The 16129-nt window shown below is 39.1% G+C and overlaps 1 protein-coding gene across 1 annotated transcript; it reads right to left on the reverse strand.

Annotated features, from left to right (window-relative positions):
- Positions 1–281: 281 nt before the first annotated feature.
- LOC146004339 (uncharacterized) lies at positions 282–14375 on the reverse strand. The gene is made up of 2 exons (XM_083143127.1): positions 13649–14375; positions 282–438 (listed from the first exon to the last, which is right to left on the reverse strand). The coding sequence occupies exon 1, from the start codon at positions 14309–14311 to the stop codon at positions 13670–13672; it is 642 nt and encodes a 213-aa protein (XP_082999253.1). The 5' UTR covers positions 14312–14375; the 3' UTR covers positions 282–438; positions 13649–13669.
- Positions 14376–16129: the final 1754 nt, after the last annotated feature.

A 16129-nucleotide genomic window follows, 5' to 3' on the forward strand; every position in this document is an offset into this window, starting at 1 on the left:
TAAAATAATCACTCATAGCGTGATTTTGCGCTGTGAGTTGTGATGGAAATTGTTCGCTGAATATGATCCACTGCAAGAGCGCACGCAGATTTTTTCTCACGAGGAAACCTTTATTACTATTATTATTATTTATATTATAACTGGTATTATTCTTGTTATTTATTATTATTATTATTATTACTACTACTACTACTACTTTACAAATCATAAAATTCAAATTGACTTGAAAATACTTCGGCGCTGTATACAAGTTCAGACTCGAGTATTCTATTTAGATAGAAACTGGATTCGCTTTGTTTCCTTTCAATAAACATTATCACTTTGTTGATGAACAGTTCTTTGTCTTATTCTACTTTTTCACAATACACAGATATCAATCAGAGTCAGAGGCCAGTACTGTCCTTCATGGTTCATCCATGTTTTACGTGTCGAAGGGTACTGTAAAATAATAATAATAATAGTTATAACCTACGGCCTGTAAGTCACAAAAAACAATATTTTTGTTTTAAAATATATCTAAAATTTTACCATTCGAATTACATCAACTCTTTCCACAAATCTCAGAGGGGGCAAGTGCCCCCCCCCCCTCTGCGGGCGCCCTTGATCCATTGTCTCACTCTTGCAGAATTTACTTTAAATTTCCCGCTTCACGAGAATATTATTTAGAAGCACTAAGTCGTCGTTGTGGGTTATCGTTGGTTGTTACCATGGAAAACAGAATTGTTAAGTTTTTTTGTGGAGATGAGTCTGTTCAAGTGTCCAAAATGCTTTACGTTGCAAATTAACACACAGTATTCACAAATTTTAGTGGTGTGTCAAAGAAACGAACCTGTAACATTTACAGAAAGCTGAACAGGTTTCTTGTTAGAGGTCTGGTTGGTGAACAATGCGATGATGTGATCTCATTACATAATAATATATATTCGCTTTACTCGGAATTTTTATGTGAAATACGATATTTTCTTTTCAAAATATAGTAGTAATCATATGGGGTTTTCGGTTTTCTCCAACTGTTTGTCCAATCTCATACATTCGTCTGATCTGAACTTATCAATAATTCTAACTGAATTTATAAAAAATTGTGTTATTTCATAGGGAGTAACATTCGTGCCAAATTGCTATGTGCTTGACAAATTGTGTTGGCCTTAAAAACTTAATATATTTCATAATTATAATCGGATGTTGGAAAAATAATGGAATTCGTAAAGAGTGAATACTGTACGCAGAGAGTGACAAAGTAGTAACAATATGAATTTTAACTTTTCAAGCTTTAAATTATTGTTAAGAGAAACCCTGGTGTCCAAGATGCTTTAGGTTCCAAATTAACACACAGTATTCACGGAACTGCAAAGCATCAAGTCTTTACCTAGGTATTATGACATTGTGACATGTTATTTGAACAAAATCACAATCAATTGTCTCTAAGATTTTTAACCGATAATGTTAGTTGGTAATATGTACATTAAAATATCTGTACATCACTATACAATAGAAATTGATTAATCACAACATTCTCTCGTGTGGAAACAAGGTTTAAAGAAGGTATTAACAACAAAGTATAAAGTGGGGCAGAACCATTCGAGTCGATTAAAAGGAATATACTGGATCAAGAAACATGATACTCTTTCTCCTTCTTGCACTTGGTATGTATCTTTTTCCTACGCTGTTTGAGACAAGATTTGACGTTATATAAAACGAAAAATTACAAAAAAATAGTATTATTTTTTTAAAAAAAACTATTCACTCTGTTAAAAATAGCACGTCAGTTTCCTTAACCTCCAGCCTCTGTAGTGCTGATCAGTGCAATGCGCTATGAAGCCAAAGATACCTAGTTCGAATCTTGGTTAAGAAATGGATCATAGGCGCGCGCGGGTGGTGTCAGGGGTACTTGAGCACCCCCTAATATGTCCAATTGAAGAAATTGTCGCCTGAAGACAAGAAAAGAGATGCAATCTCGAAACGTGGTGTTGAATAGATATAAGCAGTAGAAGCACTAGACAATGGATAATGTCCAATTGAAGAAATTGTTCATGTGAAGACCAAAGAAGAGCGACTCTCCAAACGTATTGTTAGAATAGGTGTAAGTAGGAGAAGCACTAGACAATGGTTAATGTTCAATTCAAGAAATTGATCACCTCAAAGCATGAGATTAGTTACTCTCGAGAGAGATGGAGCTAGATTAGGTGTAAATAGTAGAAGCACTAGACAATGGACAATGCCCAATTGAAGAAATTGTTCACCAGAAGGGCCGAGTAGAGTTACTCTCTTAAAACGTAGTGTTAGAATTGTTCGCCTGAAGACAAGAAAAGAGATGTTCTCTCGAGACGTAGTGTTTGAATAGATTTAAACAGTAGAAGCAATAGACAATGGATAATCTCCAATTAACGAAATTGTTCACCTCAATACAGAGATCAGTCACTATCTCTAAACGCAAGGTTAGAATAGTTATACAGTAATTAGTAGACGTTCTAGACAGTGTTTATGTTCTATTTTGAAGAAATTGTTCATCTGAAAACGAAAGTAGAGTAACTCTCTAGAATAGGTATAGGCAGCGCTTGAAGTGGAAAATGTTAGGTAGGGAGGGGACGTTTGGTCTAGCCTTCCGGGTATTTTGTCTTTTAACTGTAGCAACATTCACTTACTAAGACAACATTTACACGGTCATTTGTGTGAATCATTATACCATTTCATTTATCATCCACTCATCCCCATGGTTACGATTAACTCGAAGGCAGAAAAATGTCAGTAAATAACCAAAAGTAAATCTCCCTCATCTCCGTGTGAAGTAGAAATGGTAGATAAACTAAATAAAATATTTTTAAATCGTTTATTATTTATTGCATTACCAATAATCTCCCCCCCTCTAAAAATTTCTATGACGAAGCATACCAACATGTAAAGACACTTATGCAGCCATTTGGAAAAAGTAGTAAGTAGGTTCATATCCAGTTTAGCACCTAGTTTAGTGGCCAGTATGGAGATCAAGTAAGGAATTTGGCTAACTTGGGCAACAGGTTTAATGTGCAGCTTCGAATTCCAGTATCAGGGTATGCATTTGTCGTTGGTGATTGGTCTCCAGACGAAGTTCCAGAATTCGAATGCCCAACGGAGTGTCCTCCTTTGTATGACCCCATAGTTCTATGCAACGAACTAGGCGAAAGCAAAGAATTCGTTAATGGATGTTTACGAGATTTAGCAATATGCACCGGCGAGGGTAAGTACACCAGTTGAAAATAATATTCGGCTAGCATGTTTCGTTGTCGCCTTCAAGTCGATGTTTTTGTCTCAAAATACAAACAAAAAAATATTTGCCGATGACAAAAATACATCAACTTTATGCCTAGACAAGCTAATCGGGACTGAACCTATAGTTTAAATTGAAATTCGAACATCTTTTCTTCGTGATTAGAAAACCGACGTTAAATAATGCAGATCAATCCATCAAACCACCGTGGGATGTGTGTACACCAAGAATAGAACCCGGGAACCTTTCATTGCATGGATACAGGGAGATTCGATTCGGTTTGATGTTGTCAGAAACATGAAGCAATACTTTTCCTCTTCGATTATTTTGATAAAAATAATTGAAGTATTATGATGAAAGAACAGAAAATAAAATATTGCCAATAACTAAGAGGACAAGCTCGAATATTGGAAGCTTTTTGTCTATGCAAGTTTAACCACTAAATAACATGTTTTTTTTTCAGCAGACATCTTTATTCCTATACTACAAAGTACCAAGTATGTTTTATTGAGAAGTTTCTTATTTTCCGTAGAGAGCCCAATACAAAATTTAACATCCACACAAAATGTTCCCTAATAATAGGCAAACAACATTGTAATGCGAATCAAACTGAAGAAACAATGTGCAATACATTGTGTGAAGTCTAAGAGATCAGGGAAAGAACATCCAGAGAGCATAAAATATTGCTTTTGTGTGTGTTTTGGGTGTGATTGATTTGATTGTACTTGGTCCCTCTGAAATTGACACTTTACCAGAATTCAGGGGAAAATCAAGCAAGAGAAGCAACAATGTCTCTCTCTGATACAGGGTCCCACATGTTCGTTGGCATTTAGAAGAAAAAACTGGAAAGAGGTGTTCAAATATCGGATATCCGAAATATGGCACCCCTGTATTATCCGATATTAGGACAGTGCCAATAGAAATACTAAGTAGACATATCACTTTACATTGTGCACTTAAAATACTACACTCTTACTGCCCGTAATAAGTCAGAGATGAAGGCGAAAATGAGACTGCAAGAACTCCCATATAAGATATTCAACATTTTTCGCAAAATAAACACTACAACAGCACCCAGTCGCATCACACAAAGACTGACGTAAAATTCTATGTAATATGTAATAATTGACGATAAATCCTATTTTTTTCAGTTTGGGGACCCTGTACAGTCATGGAAAAAAGTTCCTCCCCATAAGGCTTTAATAGGAGCAAGTAATGCAGGAGGGTAGGCAACACATATTGCACCCTTCGATGATCGGGTGATTTTGCCTGTCTTAACACCGAGAAATGTCTTCCACGCGAAGGTCAACATGGCAGGAAAGCAAAGAGGGTCACGTGGCTCTTGGTTACGTGGAGTGTTGTGCTTCTCCACGTCCCCAGTTCTTGATCCACATTGCAGAAAAAGTAGAGCTGCGTGCAATATATGAAAATAGGTTGTTTTCAACTACACGCTTAATTATGATTTTCCCAATTGTAAATCTATCAGACGTGTCTCCCGATTTAGTCGGGACAGTCTTTTACTTTGAATTCCTGTTTGTCATAGGCGTAACTTGACGTGAGCAGAAAGGGTATTTGTAACCCCCCCCCCCCAAAAAATCAGGTTTCTTAAAGCTGCTAAAACAGGAATTAAATACTATGATTTGACGCGTCCAAAAGAAGTATTATATTGAAAGATTTTTCCCAAATACGTAGATAGCAATTTAATACTTTGAAAGTGTCTCAGATTTGTTTATTATGTCACATCTTAGTGTGGCACAGGTCTACTACAAAAGTGGAATTTCGTAACAGAAATATGAACCCACTCCTTTTATTTCGTAGCCGATTTCATCTTGAAACTGAAATTAAGAATATTAGTTAACAATGTCATTGGTAAACAATAAAAAAATGTGTTAGACCCAATTCTTTAATACCTTATCATAATCTTTATCGCAAGTTTAAATTTTGTTGTAAGTCCACTTTATGCAAAAAAAAAGGTAAAGTTCTCACCTGTGCTTAGCGCTACGCCATGAAATCGTATAGGGGGTGTGGGGGTAACGCCCCACACTTTCTTGATTCGTTCGTGAGTGGGGATGATGTGATCAGCATCACGCCGCCCCACACTTTCTTGATTCGTTCGTGAGTGTGAGTGATGTGATCAGCATCACGCCCCTGACCGCCTTTACCCCCAGGGTTTCCCCCAGGTACCCATGTCATTCGACGCTGGGTGGGCGCCGGGGTCGCTTCCAACGTTAGAAAAGTTCCCGGGCTTGAACCGGCCGGGGATCGAACCCGGGGCGTATAGCATGGTAGTCAGACGCGTTACCGACTGAGTCACCGGCACAGATAGACTAATCTGAAATGCATACAGTTTAAAGTGGGATCCGAACCACTATGTGCGATCACCTGGTATCGTACCCGAGACCCCTTGATTACAAGGCCTTACCACTACGCCATCAGTGAGGCGCACACAATCTTTGTATTTCGACCTTTTTAAACCTATATGTATCATATAAGAGGTTGTTTAACGTTGCTATGCCTCTATGGATTATATTTAGCCAGTATTCGAGCACATAGCGTCAGGTTTCAGAGAATATAAGCTTCTCTTCCATGTTTATGGTTTCCTGTCTGCAGTAGAAAAACTGGCAGGTTCCCATAGCTTTTCTTTCAATAGTCTTCCAATGGTTGCATATCATATCACTCAAATTTGATTCATTCGTTGCGAACACAATCCCCGATGGCGGAGTGGGATCGTGGGCGCCTTGTAATTAAGGGATCCCGGGTTCGATACTCGGTGGAGGAACATAGTGGTTCGGATCCCCCTTTAAACTGTAGGTCCATTCACGATTAGCCTAACAGGACATAAAGTGGACTTAAGACACCAAATCAAGCAACCAACACAATCCCGTTATTGTCCAGATTATCGAATCCAGAACCTTCGTCGCGAATATCATAAGCAGGAAGACAACGTGAAATAACCGAACAGAAACAGAACCTAAAACCTACATCGGATAGATCGGATTAAGTCGACGATACAGCACGGGTTCTGAAATGAAAAAGAATACGAAAGTTGAAGGACCTCTATACGCACCCACTTTTCCTCCACTCAATGGGGAAGATATCCTTCTAGCTGAGAAGCCTTTACGTAGGAGTGCCCTGAGGGAACTTCAAGGCCACGACGATAAAGTGTTCTACGTGCAATGACGGGACCAAATCATACGTCAGATAGCTGTGTTCCTCCTTATTTCGTACGCCATTGATAACTGGAACACGTGACCTCGTCTTTGGTAGAGCAAAAGCCTGCTTGCTTGCCACCACCCTTTAGTTCAGTGACCTTCGCCCGTAGTCAGCAAGAGTGAATGACTCACCAGATACTTGTTGTCTGTGAGGCTACACAAGAATAGATATTTCGTTAGTGGCTGTAAGTATTGTTTCATCTGCAGTTATATCAGTTAACATTTCAATAGTTTCCTAATGGTTACTTTAGTGATAAACATGTAAATTAGTTCTCGAGAGTGAACGTTTTATCTATTTGAACGGGGGATTTTTATACAGCCTGCATGTATTATTTTTTCCTGAAACAAGAAGAAATTCGAAGACGCAAAAAGAGTTGTATAAGAGTAGTTAACAAAAGGAAAAAAGAAGAAGAAATCGAAAATGTAAATGCTGAAATAAATTATGGTAGAGATCGAGTGAATAACATTTTGTCATGGGGCCTCCTCGATGGCGTAGTGATAACGTCGTCGCCTTGTAATCAGTGGATCCCGGGTTTGATACACGGTGGATGCACATAGTGGTTAGTATCCCACTTTAAACTGAAGGTCGAGTCCAAATTAGCATATCTGTGCACCAAACCAAAACTAAGAAAGAAATTATCACAGTGTAAGAAAATTTCATGTTCAACCAGATACGAAACAAAAGGGAATAATATATTGCAGGTTGGAGTTCACATCTGTAGCATCTAACCAGCACAATTATGAATCGCAACATATCGTATCAGATCCATTTTTATTATACATGTATGATAATATAAGGGAAGTAGAGGAAAGAGAAAACCAACCGAAACACGGACGCCTTCTCCAGAATTTCAAATCTCGTTACATAAGGTTCTGGGTTGGAGTCCCGAACAGGCATGACTTTCTTGTTCTTGCCCTTTTATCTGCTTCATTTCATCATAATTCATCGTTATGGTTTACCTGCAGGGGAAGAATAATGACAATAATTGCCAATACAAAGCCAATGACAAACAGAACAACTCGATTACGGAGGTGCCAAGAAGAAACGAGACTTGACAGTTTCTCCGTCTCTCGGTTTGTCGAATTGAAAATTGCTCTCCCGTTCTCGGTCTCGATTAGTTAAATATAGAAATCGAAAATGTATGTGAATGAATATACATGTATTTTATATATTCCGGTTTTGTAGGAGATTTCGTGAGAGATGAAGTAAGTACTCTTCCATCGTATTTATTTTTATAATTTTTATTCCCTGTTCGATGATCGCGACGATAAGGACGAGTGACCATTACATGAAATTGATGACGAAATAGTCAAACACCCCCGACAAGGACGGTACTCAAACCCGGGAACTTTGGCGACGATATCGAATGTCAATCACTTAATGAGCTTGACCACCGAGCCTGCTTAATGTTGTTTCTGTCAGGTAATTCGTAATAACTATCATTTGCTTCATAATTTATCTTATTGTTGTGTTTAACCTGAATTCAAAGAATTAGTTGAAAGGCAAAAATGCAAGATTGAATGTCTCCGATGTTACTTCGTGCCGAATAATATGACGTGGTATTATGATATGAATTTATTAATTATATAATATGCCTATTCATTCCATTGATTGATCCCAATTGAGCACACAAAATATGCTATAATGTCCACTCCATGGAGGAGTGGTTAGCACAGCGCGCTACGATGCCATGGGTCCCTGGTTAGAATCTCGACTTGGGCGTGGGTGTCCTTGGTAAGTGTCCCTTCATCAATTTCATCACAGCATCACTCATCTTCAACGTCGCTATTTGCCAAAAGTGAAAGAATAGCAAATCTAAATAACAAACATCCAATCAAATCGAACATCTCTACCGATTTAATTCTATACGGTACCGAATTCCCACTTTATTACTGCATCTTAAGTCATTTTACAGCATCTCAATTGTTTTCCGATTCGAAAACATTTGGAATGTTGTTTTGTGCAGTTGATTGTGCATTGTTTCGTTGTTTGGATTGTTTAATTAACGTCGCATTAATTAGTTTTAGACCAATCGTGACGGGGGAAGCAAGAGCACAAAGGAAGCGAAAAAGACAAGGAAGAGACCACGGCTTTCTTTAAAGATAGCATCCCGTGAATACAACTCAAGTGACTGCAGAATATTATGAATAAAATTTATTTCGCTTTTTCCTTTTATTTCTATTTCAGTTATTTTACTTCGCTTTTCTTCTACCACTCGCGTTACTCGTGTCGGTGAGGAAGAATTATAAACTCGTGAAATGGACGATGGTACAAAAAAATATATGCCTCTCCCACGGTTCGAAACTGTCAGTACAAAATATTGTCTTATTTTTAAAATTTACGGGCAAATATGGTTTGTCACGTAGCAATTTTCGCTTATCTCTTTCTCAAGGGGTTCCATTGCCTCTCTGATGTCGTAGTGGTAACGTCTTCGCCATGTAATGAATGGCTTCCGAATTCAATACCAAATAGAGAGGCATTTGGTTCGGATCCCATTTTAATCTGTAGGTCCAGTGCATGAACTGGACTTAAACAATTAACGTGTGGCATGTGGTCTGTGATGAGAACCATCATTTCAGCGAACCTTCTTGACAATGACTCTAATATCACTTGAAAGAATAGTATTTCCTTACGAGTAGCTTCGTCAAGAAACCAGTTCCTGAAATTTTCTTCTGGAGGCATCGTAGCACCCAGCTGTTTGTTGTGGCTGGGGCACGAGTCATGTGACTCATGCTATAGTGGAGCCCAAGTTAAGAGTTCAGTATGGGCCCTTATGGGCTTTTACTTTTGAGATCACCACCCCTAAACAAGTGTGTTTCTGTCAGAAACAAAAGTCGTTATCATTCGAAGAGAAAATAATAAATAAGCAAAACCCAGAGGAAATGTAAGGCTTTGATGGTTTACACCTTCTTTTGCAATTCGGACCATCAAAACAAGACGTTTTCCTTTCTTGTGTTTACCGCGATTTGGGGAGTTAAAACTAACAGCCGTCCGACGGTTGCCACTTGCTGCAAACACGTGTTGGGGAGAGGGAAGGGGGCGGGGAATGGCCAGGCAAAAGTTCGTGAATAGGCTCCTGTCGGGTGTCAAGTGGTTTGTTGTTTGCGTACGCGCTTTCTCATTTTGGGTATTTCTTGAAGGAATTTATTATTATAATTATTCTACAACAGCAAAATGGCAAAGGGTGGTATTATCAAGCATAAAAGTGTCCAGAGTCTTACAAGTACAGAGAGACAAATTGTAATAAATATAAATATACTTCAAGCAGAAAAATCCCGGTAAAAGTGTTAGTTGGACTGCAAGCGAAAATGCTGAAACGACTGGAATTTCGTTCAAAACTGTTTACAAAATTAATAGCGAAGCGATTAAAGGTCCTCTTGCAACACCAAACGAGCAGAAATAACGTCAAGAGGTAACGACTTCGAATATAACTTTAATACGAGGCGATGTGCAGCGAAACTTCGCAGGCACATTGTATATAATACATTGCCGGATTTTTCGGGAGGAGGTTCACTTGCCCCTCCCAAAATGATGATTAAGTATTATGAAAAGTATTGAGAGCGTTATATTAAAAGATAAAAAAATGATCGAGCCATTTTTCCTAGATAGTTAAAAGAATGTCAGTCTCCTTTCTGTAATTATCCTTCATATGAATAAAAATACAATAGAACTCCTTTTATTTCACACCTCTACTAATAATTGATTGATTGAGTTTTAAGTCCAATTTTATGCGCAGATAGGTTAGTTGGGACTGGACCTACAGTTTTATGTGAGATACGAAGTACTATGTGCCTCCAGCAGGTATCGAACCCTGGATCACTTGATTATAATGCGACGACGGAAATTCTGCTAATGCTATCCCCTTATAATCGAAGGACCCTGGGTTCAGTTTCCTGGTGGAGGTACATTCTAGGATGAATTATACATTGAAGGCTCAGTTCCAATTAGTTAATCTGACCACAAATTACACCTAGAACGAACCCTTGCAATTATATTGATGTGAATGACGTGACGTGTCCAATGGGCGTATATGCTGGTCATAACTCCCCCTTGGATAAGTATTCCTAAAAGAAGAGGGTCAACAGCAGGAGAAGATGGCATATGAGGACCAGCTACTAAAAAGTATACGTACTACCCCCCCCCCCTTCGAAAACACTGGGCACAACACAGATATAAGGGCACTTTTTGATGTGTCGAATAAGTTGCAAATCTGCACATTATATTTCCAATATTACGTAATGTTTACAGAATATTCTGTGCACGTCCCAGAAAAAAATAATCTAGACCCGCCTATGACTGTCGAGCTGCTGCTGTGCAAAACGAATAGAGGGACAAGACAATAAAGACACAACAAGACTTTCTGTGCGGCCTTACGAGTTGTTTGCGAGCACTTACAGGTCGGGGTTAGAGATTTGCTTTGCTGCATGCCGGTAATGAACACGGTTTTGTCTCAAACAAGACAGGGTGCCGATAATGTGAAACAGGCCTCCCCGATGGCACAGTGGTAACGTCCTGGTTTGATACCCTTTGGAGGCATATAGTGGTTCGGATCCCAGTTTAAACTGTAGGTCCAGTCCCGATTAGCCTTTCTGTGCAAAAAGTGGACTTAAAGGGAAAAAACACGGCCAACGTACACGATGAAATGGACAGCAAGACGTATGACAAGTATATTCGGGAACAGTTATTTGCAAATCTCCCTCCATGGACCCTCATTACTCTGTACCACAGCCGCATGAAAGAACAGCTTCCCATCAAATCATGGCGAAAGGATTTGTATTCTTGTATTGAACAGTACCCGTTCCGTTAATCACTAACTTTTGTTGCGGCGTGTACTACAGCAGAAGTTCGATGCACGCCGGAGCCTTCTTCCACTGCGCACCATGCGGCAACACTGTCTCCATAAGCCCCATACTGAACTCTTAAGTTGGGCTCACCAATATCAAAGCTCAATCCTTCCCGAGAACTCAGAATCACCAGGCAAACTTAAGCGAATATTTTGTTATTTGGGTTGCATAAACAACAGGCTTAAGACGTTACGAAATTCTACGTCCCGTGGCCCAGGTATTTTTTTCTAAGACTGTACATGAGCAACCGTGAAGGTTATGTTCGTAGAACAACGTTGCATAACATTATCAACTTTTAGATGCTTGTAATTCCACTAAATAAACAAACTAGTTTTGAGTGTTAAGTAACTTTTATTTTGTCCATTTCACCACATATTTTCCTATTTTATAATATTTTGGAGCGGCGCTTGCAGTTTATTTAGCACATTATTTACCACGGTGATTGAGCTGGGAGTAAAGCCTAAAGAAAATTTGACATCTGTTCCTAAATATGCAAGCACTGGCGGATGTAGCGGGAAACACAGGGGAACGTGCCCTTTAATATTTTTGCTAGCATAAATGATATGTAAATGCTTCCAAAAATCTTACAGCAGACAGTACTTTACACGGAAGCCTTTCATGTAACATTCCATTACGATGTATAATATATACAGCATGAAAGGTACACCTAGTTACGCCATCTATGATTAGTGCACGGGCGTTTACAAGTGATACATCTAAAATGTTATTCCATACGTACGCTGTATTCGGGTATAAAGTATGTATTTAATCGGCGCCATTGCTATGTATCTAACACCTTTTTATACGAAACGTCATTCCTCTCGGATGAATACTTATTGGCTTTTAAACATTTGAAGTGATACGTTGTATGCCGCCATTACACCTGCACTCGTGACCTAGAGCTTGCTTCTGATTGGTTATCCTTGATTAATGCCATGAAATATGTCATGGCATCTCAAATACCATAACAGGGTGTCTACAAAAGTAACAAATCCAAAATTCTTAACATTTTCTTGACCTTTTTTTCTTCTTAACCTTAATTTACACAAGCCCTACTTAGGTAAAGTTGGAAATTAGCAATTAAGAAAATAAATATATTTTTTAATGAAAACCACCCCTACCAAAAGGCCAGTTAAGATAAAAATTGAACCTGTAGTTAACAAAAGAATTGGACTTGCTTTATGTATTAATGCACCCTGGACTGCATTTGGTAGGCTGGCGAGGCTCTGGTGTTTGAACTCACAGCTAGTGTAATCTTATGTGGAGCTCGTGTTGTCGTCCCTAAATACTGTATTTGTGATTGTCAATTCAACCATTTTATCTCACCATCATTTATCCTCATCTTCGCGATTAGCCAAAGAGCCAGAAAGGTGAAGTAAAATAAACCAAATCAATCAGTCATTGTGATGGCAAAAGTTCTTGACCACAAGTGTAATTACTTGACTTTTTATTTACTTCTTGACCTATACTTGTTGATTTCTTTGCTTTTTCTTGACATTCAGGTATAAATTGAGAATAGCGGAAGTATCCCCGATTGCTTTCAAATTCGGCATACTCACTAATTTGGCCTCGTAATCACGAATCTGCAGTTAAAATTTGGCGGTCACGTCTCTCAATTACCGCTATGATTCTCCATATACTAACATGGAAATGATATGAAGACGTCGTCCTTTCCGCACAACAGTCTTGCTACAAACGTTGCTCAAGTGTTGTGCAATAAGTGAGAGCGTTGATTTGCATGTGAGAAAATGGCATCTTGCGTAAAGGTGGAAAACATGTTTGCCCCACGAACCATTCACGGTAAGGTTAGGTTAGGTTAGGCAAGCATAGTTAAAATTAGGGGTGATCGTAAACATAAATCAAGGGTGTTTTCTCCGTTCACGGACCCACTTTTTTCCACTTATTTTGCAATTTCTAGACGTGGCCGCCAAATTTTAACTGCAGATTCGTGATTACGAGGCCAAAATTAGTGAGTATGCCGAATTTGAAAGCAATTGAAGATACTTCCGGTATTCTCAATTTGCTCCGACATTCATGACTTTCTTGACTGGTGGGCACCCTACACAGTGGCGTACCCAAGGCGGGTTGGTGGGGGTTATAACCCCCCTTTGGCCCAGTATTCCCCCAAAAAAAGAACGTCAGAGGTAGGAAAAGATGGCAAAAACAGAGCTGACTACCAGAAAAAGTGTACGTAACCGCTCCCTTTCGAAAATCCTGGGCACGCCATTGACCCTACATAAGGTTTTTCATCTTACACGGTAGCGTTTTGGTCATGGCATAAATGTTAAGAAAAATGTCAAGAAAAATGATAGCGGGCCCAAGTTAAATAAACTGAAACACACAATACCTTTTCACTAAAGAAGAAAATTCACATTCTGGGCACGAAGATGAATTCTGTTAATTCTTCCTCCTCAACACTTTTCTTCTTAACATTCCACTCTTTTATTGAAGAATCTTTGAAACGTGGCATTCCTTCCAAATCTTTCAAAAACCGTGCTATCCTCGGGTTCGCCGGTTTAGAAACACATTCTTGGGGCTTCTCTGGTGGTTTTCTGCTAGCCGAAATACTTGATGACGTGAAAGAGTACGATAAGCAAGAACACTTTGGAGAAGGTGCTTTTTGCTTTGATTCTGCACTCAAGATTTTCTTATCGCTGGCTTTGAGAGGCTCGGATAAATAGCTTTTAGTATCGAAGAAGATGGCTTGATGTTGGTATTCGGGTGCGCTTTGCCTCCTCGGCGATCGCTGCGCCATCTCGGGGAGAGGCCTGAAACTGAATTTCCTCGCTGCTGCAGCAGAAAGTTCACTCTCAGCATTCGCAGGTTCGTCTTCATCCGAAGAGGACGTATCTTTCTTCTCTTCTTGCAGAACCAGTGTCCTCATCAGCCTGTCGTGAATTTTCTGCCTTGTGGTGTCCCTTTTCTCGAGCAAAGAAACGAATCGTCGATGTTCCGCGTCTATGTGACGAAGTTTCTCCCTGTTTGCCGTCTCGTTTCGTTTCAATTTCATTGCCGTTAGACGTTCTATGCTCGGTTTGTTGATCAAGATTGCGCGAGACACGGAACTTCGAATGTTTGTGCCGTCAGTCATTGCTGAACTGGTTCCTCGCACTGAATTTCTCGTATGGTGCACGAGATCAATAAGCAAGCCTGACGTAGGATGTTACGGACATCGACGAGGAAAATTGTTCGATAAAATGACGTTTTGCTCGCTGGCGACGAGTGACGTTACGTGTTTCCCGGGTTAAGGTAGGCTCTGGCAAGCCTACAGCTGGTCCACCGTAAAATAGCTCAGTCTGACTAAAACTAGAGAAAGGGAGAAAAGAAAAAGGCAAAAAGAAAAAGAGAGAGAAACAGAGGCAAAATGAAGAGAGAGAGAAAAACACAGACAAAAAAGAAAAGAAAGAGAGAAAGAGAATCAGAGGCAAAAAGGAAAGAGAGAGAAACAGAGGCAAAAAATGAGAGAGAAAACAGGCAAATTGAGAGAGAGAAAGAGAGAGAGAGAAACAGAGACAAAAAGAAAATAGAGTGAGAGAAAAAACAGGCAAAAAGAAAGAGTGTAAGAGAGAGAGAGAAACAGGCAAAAAGAAAAGAGAGAAAAACAGAGGCAAAAAATTAGAGAGAGAGAAACAGAGGCAAAAAGAAAAGAGAGAGAGAGAGAGACAGGCAAAAAGGAAAGAGAGAGAAACGGAGGCAAAAAATGAGGGAGAAAACAGGCAAATTGAGAGAGAGAAAGAGAGAGAGAAACAGAGACAAAAAGAAAATAGAGTGAGAGAAAAAAAACAGGCAAAAAGAAAGAGTGTAAGAGAGAGAGAGAAACAGGCAAAAAGAAAAGAGAGAGAAAAACAGAGGCAAAAAATTAGAGAGAGAGAAACAGAGGCAAAAAGAAAAGAGAGTGAGAGAGAGAGAAACAGTCAAAAAGAAAAGAGAGAAAAACAGAGGCAAAAAATTAGAGAGAGAGAAACAGAGGCAAAAAGAAAAGAGAGTGAAAGAGAGAGAAACAGTCAAAAAGAAAAGAGAGAAAAACAGAGGCAAAAAATTAGAGAGAGAGAAACAGAGGCAAAAAGAAAAGAGAGTGAGAGAGAGAGAAACAGTCAAAAAGAAAAGAGAGAAAAACAGAGGCAAAAAATGAGAGAGAGAGAAACAGAGGCAAAAAGAAAAGAGAGTGAGAGAGAGACAAGCAAAAAGAAAAGAGAGAGAAAACAGAGGCAAAAAATGAGAGAGAAAACAGGCAAACTGAGAGAAAGAGAGAGAGATAAAAAAAATAGAGAGAGAAAAACAGGCAAAAAGAAAGAGTGTAAGAGAGAGAGAGAAACAGGCAAAAAGAAAAGAGAGAGAAAAACAGAGGCAAAAAATTAGAGAGAGAGAGAAACAGAGGCAAAAAGAAAAGAGAGTGAGAGAGAGAGAAACAGTCAAAAAGAAAAGAGAGAAAAACAGAGGCAAAAAATGAGAGAGAGAGAAACAGAGGCAAAAAGAAAAGAGAGCGAGAGAGAGAGAGAGACAGGCAAAAAGAAAAGAGAGAAAAACAGGCAAAAATGAGAGATAGGGAGACAGAAACAGAGGCAAAAAGAAAAGAGTGAGAGAGAGAGAGAGAGAGAGAGAGAGAGAGAGAGAGAGACAGGCAAAAAGAAAAGAGAGAGAAAAACAGAGGCAAAAAAATGAGAGAGACAGAGGCAGAGGCAGAGGAAGAAAGAAACAATAAAATGTAAATGTCTGTTAAATCAAGACGAGATCATGACTGTCCGAGAGTTTCGATAGAAACTTTAATAAATTCCATTGTCTTTATGCCATTTAATGGTCAGGCAGACTGATCGAGACTGAATCTACA

The sequence above is a fragment of the Lepisma saccharinum genome, chromosome 21 (genome assembly GCF_977018435.1).
Source record: "Lepisma saccharinum chromosome 21, izLepSacc3.1, whole genome shotgun sequence".
Taxonomy (NCBI): Eukaryota; Metazoa; Arthropoda; class Insecta; order Zygentoma; family Lepismatidae; genus Lepisma; species Lepisma saccharinum.